The sequence below is a fragment of the Oryx dammah genome, unplaced genomic scaffold, assembly GCF_014754425.2.
Source record: "Oryx dammah isolate SB20612 unplaced genomic scaffold, SCBI_Odam_1.1 HiC_scaffold_11, whole genome shotgun sequence".
NCBI lineage: Eukaryota > Metazoa > Chordata > Mammalia > Artiodactyla > Bovidae > Oryx > Oryx dammah.
Genome location: NW_024070195.1, coordinates 40,872,990 through 40,888,858, shown reverse-complemented (window position 1 = coordinate 40,888,858; position 15,869 = coordinate 40,872,990). Strand labels below are relative to the sequence as shown.

General features: G+C 37.1%; 1 protein-coding gene across 1 annotated transcript in view; it reads right to left on the bottom strand.

Annotated features, from left to right (window-relative positions):
* Positions 1-15,869, bottom strand: part of SRPK1 (SRSF protein kinase 1) — a 68,590-nt gene that overhangs the window by 16,851 nt on the left and 35,870 nt on the right. Inside the window, 7 exon segments of the mRNA XM_040249836.1 lie at positions 899-999; positions 1,724-2,143; positions 2,528-2,741; positions 3,165-3,190; positions 6,091-6,256; positions 7,222-7,328; positions 15,415-15,502. Of these exon segments, the coding sequence (XP_040105770.1) occupies positions 899-999; positions 1,724-2,143; positions 2,528-2,741; positions 3,165-3,190; positions 6,091-6,256; positions 7,222-7,328; positions 15,415-15,502 (1,122 nt within the window).

Here is a 15,869-nt window from a genome sequence, read left to right as displayed (position 1 = left end):
CTATCAGTTAGTGCTAAGTAATGACTTCATGTTTAACTTCATGTTAAAATGTTACCACAATATTCTGGAATCAATACTGAAATTGAGATCCTACTTGGTTATGAACCATTAGATATAGGATGTCATGTGGAATAGAGAATTTGAAATATAAAAATAAACAGGATCTATTAAAATGAATTTCACCTCAATAGTCTCCAGCATCCCTGTTTATAAAGCACATAGCTCTTTGAATAGTACTGTTTATGTGCAAATCTTTGTAGATTTTTAACAAGATATTCATTAAAAATAACACAAAAGCACTAACTTGGTAAACAACAGTATTAATAAGATACTATATATCAAAACCCCTCTTTAAAAAAAACACTCAACTTCTGACTTAGCAATTTCATGTCTAGGGCGTGTTCTAGGTCAACTACAGAAGACTCATGAGCAAAGACTGTTCATCACAAAGAACTGTCAAGAATATGTGAAGGTTGTAGTATATTAGCAAGTATCACATAAAACTGAATTTGATATAAACCTGTGGTTGACAAAAGTGTCCAAAATATATTAAATGAATTAAAAGGTTACAATTAATAAGTTGGTTAGATGCTGATTTAAAAAACAGAAGGGAAAGTCTGAACGTGGGCATTTAGACTATGAAAGTCAAAGAGGATACAGATAAAACTGGCCAAGAGTGGCTATCACTGAATGTTGGTGACAGGTACCTTGTGTAGGGGCAAGAGGGGGACTGTTCCAGCATACCATTCTCTCTACTCATGCAAAGGTTAAGAGAAAGTTAAAATGGCCACTGGCAATCTAGGTTGAGAACTGCAGATGTTTTCTTCTTTTCGCATGACAAAGTCCAAATTCTTATTTATCCCCAGTCCTTCAAAACACTGAGACAAGCTTAACTTACCACCCAACAGGCATTTCCAAGATCAGCGATCTTCACTTGGAGCTTTTCTGCATTTTTTGGCTCAAGGGGGTTAACAAGAAAATTTCCAGCAGTGGATTTTCCTATAGACAACAGGTATCATCAATAAGACTGTGCAATGAACAGAGAAATATCCAAAGGTTAATAAAACTCTGTGAGGTAACACACCCAGGCCTCCAACTGGCCACCTATTAATACATTTTCTAAGACTGAAAACAAGTAAAAGCAACACCTCAAGTTTCCAGAAATAAAACCTCTGCCTTCAAAGCGACAAGTAAAAATGCTGTGTACTCACTATATGACCAATAAAGATCAAACTGAACTACACATCTATACATTGAAGGTAACTCAGACACCTGCTGTAAAGCTGTATTTATGACAACAAAGGAATACTTTTATTTTAGAAACTCATGATTTTTTTCTACGTGGTAATTAAAAAAAAATGTATAGTTGATTTACTACATATTAGTTTCAGTATACAACATAGCAACTCAGCATTCTTATAGATTATACTCCCAAGTCACCACAAATAATGCTGTATTTACCTGGATTGTAAAATATATACCTTAGCCTGTCTATTTTATTATACGTAGTAGCTTGTTCTTCTCAGTGTTCCCCCTCCATCTTTCCTTCCCCTTCTCTCTCTTCTCATTTGTATCTATACCTGTAAGTCAATTTCTGTTTTGCTAATTCATTTATTTTTTGGGTTCCACATAGAAGTGATAACATACACTATTTGTCTTTGTCTGACATATCAGAAATTCATGAATATCTTATAGAGGGAAGGTGTAATGGGAAACTAACTACCTTTGTTGTCTAGTGGTCCATTATGTTCTTGCTCTTGTTCATCTTCACAGGGTATCTCTGCCCGAATGCTTTCTTGAAGTTGGCTGATGTCCTGTTCACTGAATGACTGGTCTACATTTGATGAAGACTGGCACATCATGGTATCGGACACCTCAGAGGTTACAGGTGTACAAGAGTCTGTTTCTTGAGATGTGCTGCTGTCTCCATTTTGGGAACTTAGTAAACTAGGTTCCTGCTTCAAATTTTGGATATCACAGTCATTAGCATTACGTAGATCCTCTTTAAGCCTCAATGTTTCTTTATTACTGTTCTCAGTATAATTAATGATTTCAATTACGCCATTGCAATTAATTTCTGCTGCACCACCCTCTATACCACGTCCTGCAAGTGTCTGATCCTGGTGAATGGTACTTGACTCTTCTAAGGAACAAACAGACAAAAAGGATGTACATGTATGCATATGCATGAAAGAGAAAAAAAAAAAAAAATCTCTCCATAAGATTAAAACATTTTCCAGAACTTATAGAGTGACATAAAAACATGACTGCATATCGAAAGCCTATTCATGGAAGGACAAAGATCTTCTAATTCTTACCCAACTGCTAAAAAAGGTCTATGTTGCATTTCCTGAGAAAACTTAGAAATTACATCTGAATATTACCTCCCTAACATTTATGACAAGTTCTGTATTCTTACTGTGTAAGGACACCCCCAGAGATGCTGTGTACGCATGAAACCACTACATTATATAACAATGATAAATTAAAGTTTGCTATAAAGTAATTTGTGATGCTCTATTTATACCAAGTTTTTCTTGGGTCATTTTATTAGGTGGGTTCTCTTTCAAGGGTCTTTCAACAGGCCTCTCTGATTCTTCTTGCTGGTTTGGTCTTTTTTGCCCGGGGCCCGACTCTTTCTCCATTTCCTCAATCTCCTGCATTCGCTTCTCTAGTAATTCTGCCTGGCGCTTCTGCTTCTTCTTCAATTTCTTCTTCTTATTCTTTGACATTTTGTCAGCCTGGGCGGAGATTACAAACAGATAAAGCCTTCAGGTGGCTAATCCATTACCCCTAGTTGGAGATAACTATTAATTTTAATTACTTCCTGATTAAATTCCACTATTTCCCTAACACAACACTTAAGTTTTTCATTAACTAAAAAAATGCAGATACTCTTATGAAACCAAATTAAAACAAAATACACAAAAAATCTTGGTCTTCAGAACAGTCTGTGGGGCTGGTTCACTCTCAAACACGCTCAAATTTATGGAGGCCTCACCAGTACAAACTTGCTGAAGACACATAGGAATTTACTGGAGAAAATTACAGAAGCACAGGAACATTTATTGTTTTCCAAACTCTAAATAAACTGATCCATAACAGAAGAACCCCTGCCCATTGCCCACAGATCAGAATTAAATGTAGAAACACCTTATACTTACTGGTTTAGGTTGGGGTGCAGTACTGACTGAAAAGAAAAGAAAACTAAGTCACAATCTTGGCATTCAGCAGGCAATATAAACTAAGACAACCTACCAGAGTGAGGTCTTTTTTGTCTAGTCTGTTAAGCAACTGTTAGAAACAACATTAAAAAAATAACATTTAAAGAACAATGCACAGAAAAGTTGACACATTTAAAATAAATTTAAATAAACTCTTCTCCAGATAGCATCAGTATATGCAAAGAACCAAGTTCCTCTTTCTGATTTATACTATTGTTTAAGTCACTGTCGTGTTTGACTCTTTTGTGACCCCATGGACTGCAGCCCACCAGGCATGGGATTTCCCAGGCAAGAATATTGGAGTGGGTTGCCATTTCCTTCTCCAGTGGATCTTCCCAACCCAGAGACTGAACCCGCCTCTCCTTCACTGGCAAGCGGATTCTTCACCACTGATCCACAGGGTGGCCCAATTCACACTATTAATGTTGCTAAAATCCCCTTCCCATGTAGGGCTTAGAATGAAAAATGATAGGCAACAACCATCTCATCTCTTACCTAAGACTAGTTCCTCTTGGCACTTGTCAGTTTTAAAAGGAAAGTGGTATCAACAGTTACAGTAATTTATTACATAGTATGTTATAGATATTAGTTTAGTTTAGCTGGAAGGTAGACTCTTCAGTCTTCCTTAAAAAAATAATTTTTTTTTAATTGTGGTAAAATAAACTCATAAATTTGGAAAACTCAGCAGTGGCCACAGGATTGGAAAAGGTCAGTTTTCATTCCAATCCCAAAGAAAGGCAATGCCAAAGAATGCTCAAACTACTGCACAATTGCACTCATCTCACACGCTAGTATAAAGTAATGCTCAAAATTCTCCAAGCCAGGCTTCAGCAATACGTGAACCACAAACTTCCAGATGTTCAAGCTGGTTTTCGAAAAGTCAGAGGAATCAGAGATCAAATTGCCAACATCCGCTGGATCATGGAAAAAGCAAGAGAGTTCCAGAAAAACATCTATTTCTGCTTTACTGACTATGCCAAAGCCTTTGACTGTGTGGATCACAATAAACTGTGGAAAATTCTGAAAGAGATGGGAACACTAGACCACCTGGCCTGCCTCCTGAGAAACCTGTAGGCAGGTCAGGAAGCAACAGTTAGAACTGGACATGGAACAACAGACTGGTTCCAAATAGGAAAAGGAGTACGTCAAGGCTGTATATTGTCACCCTGCTTATTTAACTTCTATGCAGAGTACACCATGAGAAATGCTGGGCTGGAAGAAGCACAAGCTGGAATCAAGATGGCCAGGAGAAATATCAGTAACCTCAGATATGCAGATGACACCACCCTTACGGCAGAAGGTGAAGAGGAGCTAAAAAGCCTCTTGATGAAAGTGAAAGAGGAGAGTGGAAAAGTTGACTTAAAGCTCAACATTCAGAAAACAAAGATCATGACATCCGGTCCCATCACTTCATGGGAAATAGATGGGGAAATAGTGGAAATGGTGGCAGACTTTATTTTTTGGGGCTCCAAAATCACTGCAGATGGTGATTGCAGCCATGAAATGAAAAGATGCTTACTCCTTGGAAGAAAAGTTATGACCAACCTAGATAGCATATTCAAAAGCAGAGACATTTCTTTGCCAACAAAGGTCCGTCTAGTCAAGGCTATGGTTTTTCCTGTGGTCATGTATGGATGTGAGAGTTGGACTGTGAAGAAAGCTGAGTGCCAAAGAATTGATGCTTTTGAACTGTGGTGTTGGAGAAGCCTCTTGAGAGTCTCTTGGACTTCAAGGAGATCCAACTAGTCCATTCTGAAGGAGATCAGTCCTGGGTGTTCACTGGAGGGACTGATGCTGAAGCTGAAACTCCAATACTTTGGCCACCTCATGCGAAGAGTTGACTCATCTGAAAAGACCCTGATGCTGGGAGGGATAGGGGGCAGGAGGAGAAGGGGATGACAGACGATGAGATGGCTGGATGGCATCACCGACTTGATGGACATTAGTTTGAGTAAACTCCGGGAGTTGGTGATGGACAGGGAGGCTTGGTGTGCTGTGATTCATGGGGTTGCAAAGAGTCGGACACAACTGAGCGACTGAACTGAACTGAAACTCATAAAATTTCCCTTTTAACCATTGTAATGTATACAGTTCAGCAGTGTTCATTTCATATAGTTGCAAAACATTTCTAGAACTTTTTCATTTTGTAAAAATGAAAACTCTATGCCCACTGAACAGCTGCCCCTTGCCCCTGTGGAGGTATTCTTTTTTTTAAGGGATGTGTATGGACAATTGATACTTCACCCTGAGGATCAAAAGAGTTCCTCAAATATAATTAAATTATTAAAATTAAAATCTGTACCACAAACAGAAAAAAAATATCAATCGTAAGCATAGTAGCCACCATTTATTTTACACATAATACTGTGTGGCATACTACTAATTGGTTCATGTGAAATTTAATCCCAATAAGTTATGCATGAGGAAAAATGCAGTCAAATCCCTTGCCCAAGGTCATTAACTAATGAAGCAAGGATTCAAAACAGGTATGTCCACTCCAGTGCTCAAACTCATACTTTTAAAGCAATGCTATCATGCCACTGCACAAGAATCACTGGTTCACATAGGTCAGCATATATGAACACCCAAAAAAAAAAGACCATCAAATCACAAGAGAAAACATTTTAACATGAATCAGGTTTTATAATACATAACATATTTGAACCTAAAAGGCATAATATTCTTCCCCTATGGAAATAATACTCAGTATAAAAGTCTTTTGAAGTCTGGAACTATTTCTTACATAAGTACTTACTGTACCTTACTATTAAGTGAATTAGTGGTGCTTTACTTAACTGCCAGGTAATAGAATAAAAACAGGAACTTTTAACTTCTAATGAAAACCAAGTCCCCAAAGAAAATATACCTGCAGATCCGGAAGGTGGAGGAGCTCCAGAGCGCTGCCATTCTGTTGCTTCTGCAGCCAGCCTCCGGATGTATTGTTCATTCACTGACAACAGGATGTTTTCTGGTTTAATGTCAGTGTGGATGATACGGCACTTGGTGTGCAAGTAATCCAGACCCTGTAACACCTGAATGGGAACAGAGCAGCAGACTTGCAAACACTGAATACAAGCCTTCCTGGAGAAGGAAAAAGCTACAGTGCAACACTGGGAAAAATAAAGATATAAAAATGATATGGTAGTTTCCTACAGAGAAGAAAGCTTTTTCTTTTTTTAAAAGAACTTCCTCGGAAAGATTAATTTTAAACTATAAACAAAGGAAAGAGTTTATTTGCAATGAAATGTTCTTTCAAGTTTTACAGAGTTAATTCTATTTGAAGATATTCTTTAAGTACATTATAGAGACTGAGAATAAATGGTTGACATGCCCTTTAACTACTGAAATGTAGGTGACAATGAAAGAGATTTAGGTATGTTTAAATTTAAATTTCCTTATTGAAGAACTCAGGTCTTGTGCTTCCCAGTTTGGCGCTCTGTCCAAACACATTAGTTAAACAGTTTGCCACTGAAGTATTGCTACTTTCCTGATGATAAAAACTTTACTGTATATTGAAAGCTGTTTATAATATGAGAAAATGCTCATGAATAATGTTATATTAAGAGCTGGAAGTAATTTGACAAAGTATTCTTTATCAATATACAATCCATTTTTGCAACCAGAACTTCTAGATAAGGGTCCAAAATTCTAAAATCAGACATTAAACACAGCTCCCCATCTAATAATTAATACAGAAGATGAACCTGGGGGAAATGGTTGTGCTAAAACATTTAAAAACAAACACAATAAAACCTAGAGGCTGAATAAACAATTTCAGCAATTTAAAAAACTTAAGTTTTAGAAGTAAAAATTCTATTGGAAATAGGGAACTCCAGACACTTTAAGAAACTAAAAAAATTACCACATGCAAACTATTATGTATAAAATAAATAAGCTACAAGGACATATTGTACAACACAGGCAATATAGCAAATATTTTGTAATAACTATAAATGGTGTACAACCTTGAAAAAATAGAAAATAGTAGGATACATACTTGCTGAATAATTTTTTTGACACAAGGCAGAGGAAGCCCTTGATAATTGGACTTGATGATCCACTTGAGTAGATGATGCCCCAGAACTTCAAATACCATGCAGATATCTAGGAGTTTGTTAAGGAGGAAAATGGAGACAGAAGAAAAGGGCAAGACAAGCTGTGTTCCACCCCAAGGAAATTATTATTGTATTCTTTCAGTATAAAAAGTTGCAGCGCTTTACCTGAAAAAAAAAATCTAGCTGTCAACATTCTGAAATTTCAAAGGTTAATTAATGTTTTGTCACCCAAAATATGGAAAATTCGGCGGTGGGGGGTGGGGTGGGGTGCGGGCTGGTTTATCAATAAAACTATGCATCTAAACAGTGATAAAAATAAGAGTGAAACATGTACATAAAGCTAGTGAAAGCACTAGGCTTGAGGTGTTGATTAGCTTTTTCCCTAATGTCCAGGCAACAACTCCAACTCTCCTAGTATCAGAGCAAGGAAAAATAAATTCTGCTTTAGCTACAGAAAACAATATACCACAACAACCTAAAAAATGTAATGCCAACATTTTTAAAGAACAAGAAGCTGACTTGCTTTGCCCTCTGCAGTGCACAAAGCTGGCCTCGGTGCTGCTGCTGCCATGTGTGCTCCATGTGAGCTCCCAGAATCCCACTTCATGACAGCAATACTCTGAGGACCTGCAGTGCTAGGGCCAGGCGCTGCGGGGATTTTAGCAGGAAGATGTTGTATTTTCGACAGAAGTTTCTATATAAGTTGGAAAGTCAAGACATTTGTATGTAATAATGATCCAGTGTTTTAAAACAGACTTTTGTTTTAAATAAGATTCTCCACTAAAGGAAAGGAAACCTGGCCTCCTTAACAAGGCCAAATCCAGGGCCTTTGGCAACCTGGAATACCTTGCTGTGCCAAAAGTAAGGGAACACATCAAGAGAAAACAGAAACCAGCTTGAAGAAACCACGGGCCTAAGTTGAGAACATTTTGCAGAGTGAAGTTACGAATTCGCTTAAACTAAAAAAATGAATCCAAACAAGATACTAAAATAAGGGTGTGTTCGGGGCAGAAAAATGTCTTCTTTAGAGAAAAAGTCAATTAATAAATATATAAAGTATGACAGAAATAAAAGTTACCATGTTACAATCACTGCAGTAATAACTGAACTGTTTTAGGTAAGAATCAATGAATACTAAAACTATTGATAAAGTCTGCTAGGGAGAAAGAATTCTCATGGAGTTACACCATCACCCCACAGACTACTTACTAATTATAAAAGGAAAAAGGTACTTTTAAACAGGGAAATCCAGAAGACTGCCTTAACCAAGTGATCAAACATATTATCACCAATGATAAGCACAAATTCACATCATGTACCCTCCGATATAATACAATGAGAAAGAATGTAGTATACCTGACAAAAATGATTAATGAACTTAATCATGAGAAAACAATCAGGCAAATCCAAATTAAGGAACAATACAACTGGCCTGGATTCTTTGAGGTCAGTAGCGGGTGGTGGTGGTGAAAGCATGAAAGAAACTGTTCTCAATTAAAGATTTAAAAATGGACATGTTCAGTTCAGTTTAGTTGCTCAGTCGTGTCTGACTCTTTGCAACCCCATGAACAGCAGCACGCCAGGCCTCCCTGTCCATCACCAACTCCCAGAGTTTACCCAAACTTGTGTCCATTGACTACCTTAGAAAATACAATCAAAATTATAGTGAGATATCACTTCAAACTCACCAGAATGACTAAATTAAAAAGATTAGGGCTTCTCTGATGGCTCAGTGGTAAAGAATCTGCCTGCCAATGCAGGAGACATGAGCTCAGTCCCTGGTCAAGGAAGATCCCACATGCTGTGGAGCAACTGAGCCGGAGTGTCACAACTATTCAGCCTGTACTCTGCAGCCTGGGAACCACAACTACTGAAGCGTGCATGCCCCAGAACCTGTTCTCCACAATAAGAGGCCACTGCAATGAGAAGCCTGGACACTGCAACAAAGAGAAGTCCCTGCTTGCCACTAGCTACAGAAACACCTGCGTAGCAAAGAAGACCCAGCCGAGTGAAAAACAATTAAATGTAGGTGAGGATATGGAGCAACTGGAGCTCCCATGCTGCACTAACACAAGTGTAACATGGTACAACCGCTTTGGAAAACTGGTCGGTAATTTCTTAAGAGTTAAACATACGTCTAGGAAGTTCTTTAGTCAAGATAGAGCAACAGGGACTGGGTTTACCCTCTTGCTTTAAGCTACAACAACAAAATCAAGCAAAATACGTAAAACAACAGATTTAACGACCTTGGATATGAGGCAAAGACGACAGTGATCTCTGACAGATTACTGTCTTCTTACTGCCTAGAAACTTTCCAGGCAAGCCCCTTGAGTTAAACAGATGGAACTAGTCTTGGGAGATCAAGGCAGCAGCTATGGTTCACAGAACAAGATATTAGAGAGGAGAGAGCTGTAGAGAAAGAGAGCCCTGAAGATCTGCAATGCAGTCCGCCTCAAACATTGAGCAGAGAGGTAATCAGCACAGGCATATGAGGAAACTACTGTGGGGGAACCATCTGAAAAGACTAGAGGGAACAGTGCCCAGCATCCCCAAAGGGCTCCAACCAGGAAGACTAGGAAACTTCAGTTATAGGTGAGAAATAAATCCACACATATGTGATCAATTAACTTACAACGAAGGAGTCAAGAATATACAATGAGGACAGTAACGTCAATAAGTCATGCTGGGAAAACTGAACAGACACCTGAAAAAGGATGAAACTAGACTGTTATCTTATACTACATCCCAAAATCAACTCAAAATGCATTAAAGACCTGAACATAAGACCTGAAACAATAAAACTGTTAAAAGAATACACAGGTGGTAAGCTCCTTGACATTGGTCTTGGTGATAATATTTTGGATCTGACACCAAAAACAAAGTCAACAAAAGCAAAAATGAACAAGAACTATTTCAAACTAAAAATCTTTTGCAGAAAAAAAGGAAACAAAATGAAAATGAATAGGCCATCTATGGAATGGGAAAAATACTTAAAAATCAAAGATCTGACAAGGAGTTAATAAAAAGTATTTTAAAAACTCATATGCCAAAACCAATACAGAATTGTAAAGTAAAAATTAAAAATAAATAAATAAATTAAAAAAAAAAAACTCATATGACTCAACAGGGGGAAAAGATCTCAGTCTGATTAAAACAAGAACAAAGAATCTGAACACATTTTTCTGGAGAAGACATACAGATGGCCAACAGGTACATGAAAAAGAGTTTGACATCACTAATCACCAGGGAAATGCAAAACAAATAGCAAGACACAGAAGCAACCTAAGCGTCCACTGATGGATGAATATAAATAAAATGTGGTCTACATAGACAATGGAATATTATTCAGCCATAAGATGGAAACCCTGCCATTTGTGACAACATGGACGGACCTTCAGGTTGTTATGCCAAATAAGATGACTGTATGATCTCACTTATATTTGGAATCTAAAACCAAAATAAGACAACAAACTCAGACACAGTAAACAGACTAGTGGTTGCCAAAGGTGGGAGGTGGGGCAAGTGGGTGATGGTGGTCAGAGGTACAAACTTCTGGTTCTAAGATGAGCAAGTACTGAGTATGTAAGGTACAGGATGGTGACGGTACTTAATAATATAATACTGTATATGTGAGAGTTGCTTAGAGTCCTCAACACGAGAAAGACATGTAACTGTGTGGTAATGGCTGTTAGCTTACTATGGTAGTCATTCTGCAATGTATCCATCTATTAAATCATCATGCTGTATACCAAAAGCTAATACAATGCTGTGTATCAATTATGAACAGAAAGTCAAAGTCACTCAGTCTTGTCAGCTTTGAAACCCCATGGACCACAGCCAATGAGGCTCCTCTGTCCATGGGATTTTCCAGGCAAGAAACTGTAGTGGGTAGCCATTCCCTTCTCCCGACCCAGGGGTCGAACCCAGGTCTCCTACACTGCAGGCAGATTCTTTATCATATAAGCCACCAGGAAAGTCCAATTAAAAAAAAAAAACAAACCTGGAAAAAATCATAGTTATGGGGCATTTGGCAGAATGATTAGTCCTAGCCATCTAACAAATCATAAAGGTAAAGTCTGAAAAGGATCAAACTGTTTCCTGGCAATAACTGCATTGTAGAACAAAGCTTAAAGGAATACAAAATATCCAACAGCCAACAAGGTAAAAATCACAATGTCTCAATGAAAGATTACCAGGCAACAAAGATGCAGGAAAATGTATCTGAAAATTAGAATTATCAATCATTTAGAACTGACCCAGAACTGACCCCCTTGTTAGCATCAGCGGATAAGGAAATTAAACAGCAGTATTCCATATGTTGAAGAGATACAAAAGATTTAAAAAAAGAGAGAAGCACAGAGAAGAGGTGGTGTATACATATTAATATAAAAACAATGAAACCTTGCCATTTGTGAAACAGATGAACCTAAAGGGTATGCTTCTAAGTGTTATGCCCAGAGTCTGAGTCCCCAAAACTGAGAGAATAAGACGTCCACAGCAATGCAAAAGCATGAAGGGGTTTTATTTCTAGCTTGAGCTAGGGCTCCCGCCACAAAGAGCCCCGAGCCCAGATTTACAGCAGTATTCATAGGTTTTAGAACAAAGACAGAGAGTTGGCAAGGGCTGACTGGCTGCAGGGGGATGTCTTTTACGTCCTGATAAACTCAAACCAGGTTATGGGGAGTATGCTGATTAGACAAGTCCTGGCATCCGCGGGGATGACCTCACTGGGCGATGACTCAGCTTTTCCCGTGAGTCCTACCTTAGTCCCTGAAGCCTATCATGGTGCTTGTTAGGTCCCAACACTAAGTGAAATAAATGAGAGAAAGACAAACACTGTACAGTTTCACTTAATAATGTGGGATATAAAAGACAAAAACAAATAAACAAACACCAGAAAACAGAGTTATAGATACAGAGAACAAACAGGTGGTTGCCAGAGGGAGGATGGTTCCAGGAGGAAAGAAATAGGTGAGACCCATTAAGAACACACTTCCAGTTGCAAAATAAGTGAGTCATGGGTGTGAAATGTACAGTGTGGAGAACACAGTCAACTTTTAACATCTCTGTATGATAATATAACCTTAGTAGACTTACCACAGTGTGTGTGATAATTATCAAATTATATTTCAATAAAACTGGAAGGAAAAGAGAGACCCAAATTGAACTTCTGAGATGAAAAGCAGCAAGTGAGAGATGAAAAATACTGTGGATGGGATAAATGGCAGATCAGGCACTGCAGAATGAGATTAGTAAACTCAAAAGTACAGCAATAGAAACTATCCAAAATGAAACACACAAAGAAAAAATAGTCCAAACAAACCCACAGACCCACAAGAGTAAGCTGTAAGGGCAACTTCCAAGTGACACAAAAAAAGCGAGGGGAGGAAGAGAATGAAGGTACTTGCTCTTTGCAGAAGACTGAAAAATCATAAAAGCGACGGCTGTAACCAACCCAGTGGCAAACTGTGTGCTGTGCTTAGATTCTGTCCCCCATTTCCCACTAAAAGGAATTAGGGCTTTGCAGATAAATGGCTGACCCCAGGTCTGGGATACTAAATATACAAAATAAGCCTGCAACATTTTGATGTGCCAAATAATAAAGGAACTGTTAAAAACTTTATGTGACTCTTGACTGAAGAATTTAAAAAATAAAAATAAAAAGAGACATCTAGGGAGACTAAAACACTGACTACATAAAGGGACTAAGAAACTGGCCCCCAATTTTTTCAGGAATAACAACTATGTTGGGGTTGTATTTTAAGAGTCTCTGTCTTTTGGAAATACTTTCTAAAATAATTATAGATGAAATAATATATTTAAGACTGGTCACAAAATTATCAGGAGATACAGACAAAACAACATTGGTTATGAGCTGATAAATCTGGGAATGGGTAATGGATCTCTGAGGATTCAAACTGTTCTATTTCTGTATATATGAAATATACCAAAATAAGATATTTTAGCATGCAGATTGCTTAAACAAACAAACCAGAAAAGAGAATTTTAAGTTATCCTCAAATTCCTAGCTTTATTATTAACTTTCCTATGAGAGAAGCATTACAATTTAACAACAATGTTGTTTCAATTTGCAAGTAGTAATATAAAAATGATCAAACATTTACTAGCTTAAAAACAAAAAGAACTGGGTGAAATAGCAAAAGGATATGTGAAAAAAAAAATTTTGTGGGAGACGGTGTAAAGAAAAAAGGCTGAAAATTAATTAAGAGCCACATTTAGAGTGCCTTATGAACAAGAAGAGCTAGCAAAAGAGGTAAAATACACACCAGAAAAAAAAGCACCCTAAAAACACAGCAGGTCACATAGGTGGCCAAAAATGACACTGACTTATGTTAATATTATGTAAAGATCAGCTGTTCCTTCTTAATCACTCTTTGCCCCTCACCACCCATGGAAGTAGAACGAACCCATTTATACTGCAGTCTATGACTAACTTCTGGTTTAGAGTCCTTGTGATACTTTGAAATGAGAAAGGACAGTGCTCCAGAGAAAAAGCAGTATACCCAGATACAAAGAAAATCACAGATATGTAGCTCCATACAGTTATGCCTGTGTTGTGAAAAGAGATGAGAGGCAGGAGAATGCCATAACTCATTAAACCTTAACTCAGTGCTCTGCGTTTTATCTTTTTGAATCTCTAGAAGCAGCAAATAATGATGTTAACTGAGACAGTTGGGAGACAAGTAGGAGGAAGGGCAGAGAGAAATGGCTAAGGATAAAGGGAGAAATGAGTAAAATAGGAACTCAGTGGACAGAATCTACAGAGAAACCATACAGTGATGTTTGGAAAATATGTTAGAACTTGAAATTCAAAATCTATTAAGATATTTCAATAGTAAAAAAAAAAAAACTCTTCTTGCTTAGGGTCAAAATAAAGGTACTCTGAATTGCTAAGGAGATTATACAGACTATTTCTACAGTTGTACTATAATGTTCCCAAATTAAGAGAGAAATTTGGCACAATGACAAACATTACAAGGTCAAGTAATAGGGAAATAGAATCTAACAGCCATCACAATATCCTATATGGTTTATTTCTTGGTTAGCCTCCCTAATTCTTTGAAAAAATGTGTGTGTACCCACACACACAGTAAGTCACCTATGAAAAGACCACAACAGACACAGACTGATGATTCATATGGCATGATTCCTGTATCTGCACTCAGAGATGGAGGGCAGGGGGATATGATTTACACTTCTCCAAGGAAATAACTGAAAACTAACTTCAGAGTGACAGATAAAACCTTCATGTCATCACTTGTTCTCTCTCCTTTCTTATCCTTTCTCCATGTGTTTTAGTTCAAATCTCTTAAACCACAGTCCACATGATACTACAGAGCCCTATGTAGCCCATTTCCTTTAACAAATCACTGGCTACAGTGTGTGTTGAGAAGCTAAACATGCAGGGAAAGTAAAATGATACATGAAATCTTTCCTCACACATTTTTAAACACTTTTAAAAAACAGTTTTAGACTCTCCAATCCAAGTGAAATTCTTCATCTTTTATTCTGAAAAATCTGATAAGCCTTTACAAGCATAGCTGTTGCAACAATCTTTCAATCAGCTCTTTGCATGTCACACGGATATTAACTTATGGAGGGAAAAAAACAGCTAACATTCCTTCCAACTTTAAAATTCTAAAATTTCAGATCAAAACATTAAACTAGTCAGTTTTTTTTTCATTACGACAGAATATGAACAATTACATTTAGATTCTAAGCATAATCTACATGTACAGCCTCTTAAATATTGAGATAATAAAGTACACTGAATTCTTATTTAACCTACTATTTCTCAATAATTTCATTAAAATCTGTGTTAATTGAGAAAATAGAAACTTTACTTAGTATTAGTACTACAAGTCTTCTTAAAGTTTCTTTTGACTTCAGTTTTAATTTGCCTGAAAAAAGGAAAAAGTGTAAAGCAATAGCTTTAAAAAACACAACATACAAAAGACAGACATGATTCACAATGTGTTCAAAAGTTTACAATAAAATAAAAACATTTTGATTATAGTTTGTTTTGAGAAAAGTGACCAATGCAAATCTCATTCTTTTCTTTGAAATAAAGTTATTTCACGATTTGTTTTCAAAATAGGTTCTAAAAAGGATACGTGTTCCATTAACTCCTGATATTTTAAAGTCATCTAGTAGCTGAACAACCATTTCTCTATTTGGATCATTAGGATCTGAATTACGAACCTGTAATAGGGAAGACAATATTTTAAAAAAGGGAAAGCATAGCAATAAACCAAATGGTGTGGGAGGGGATACCAGCAGCATATATAACAAAGGATTACTTCAGAAAAGAGCTTATACAAATCTGTAAGACAAACATAAAAGTTTAATAGCTCGAAGAGCTTAATAAAAACAGTTCACAAAAGCAAATACAATCAACAAAGATTGTATTGTATAGTTACTGTTCTAATTATAACATTTTGCTACTTACTCCCAAATTAACTGCTAGTTACCAGGCCAGGAAGAATTCAGGAGTTTTGCATGATGCAAAACAACCATAGCACTAACCCCACTGCTTATTCAGCCTTCATTTTTTTCATAGAAAAACCTC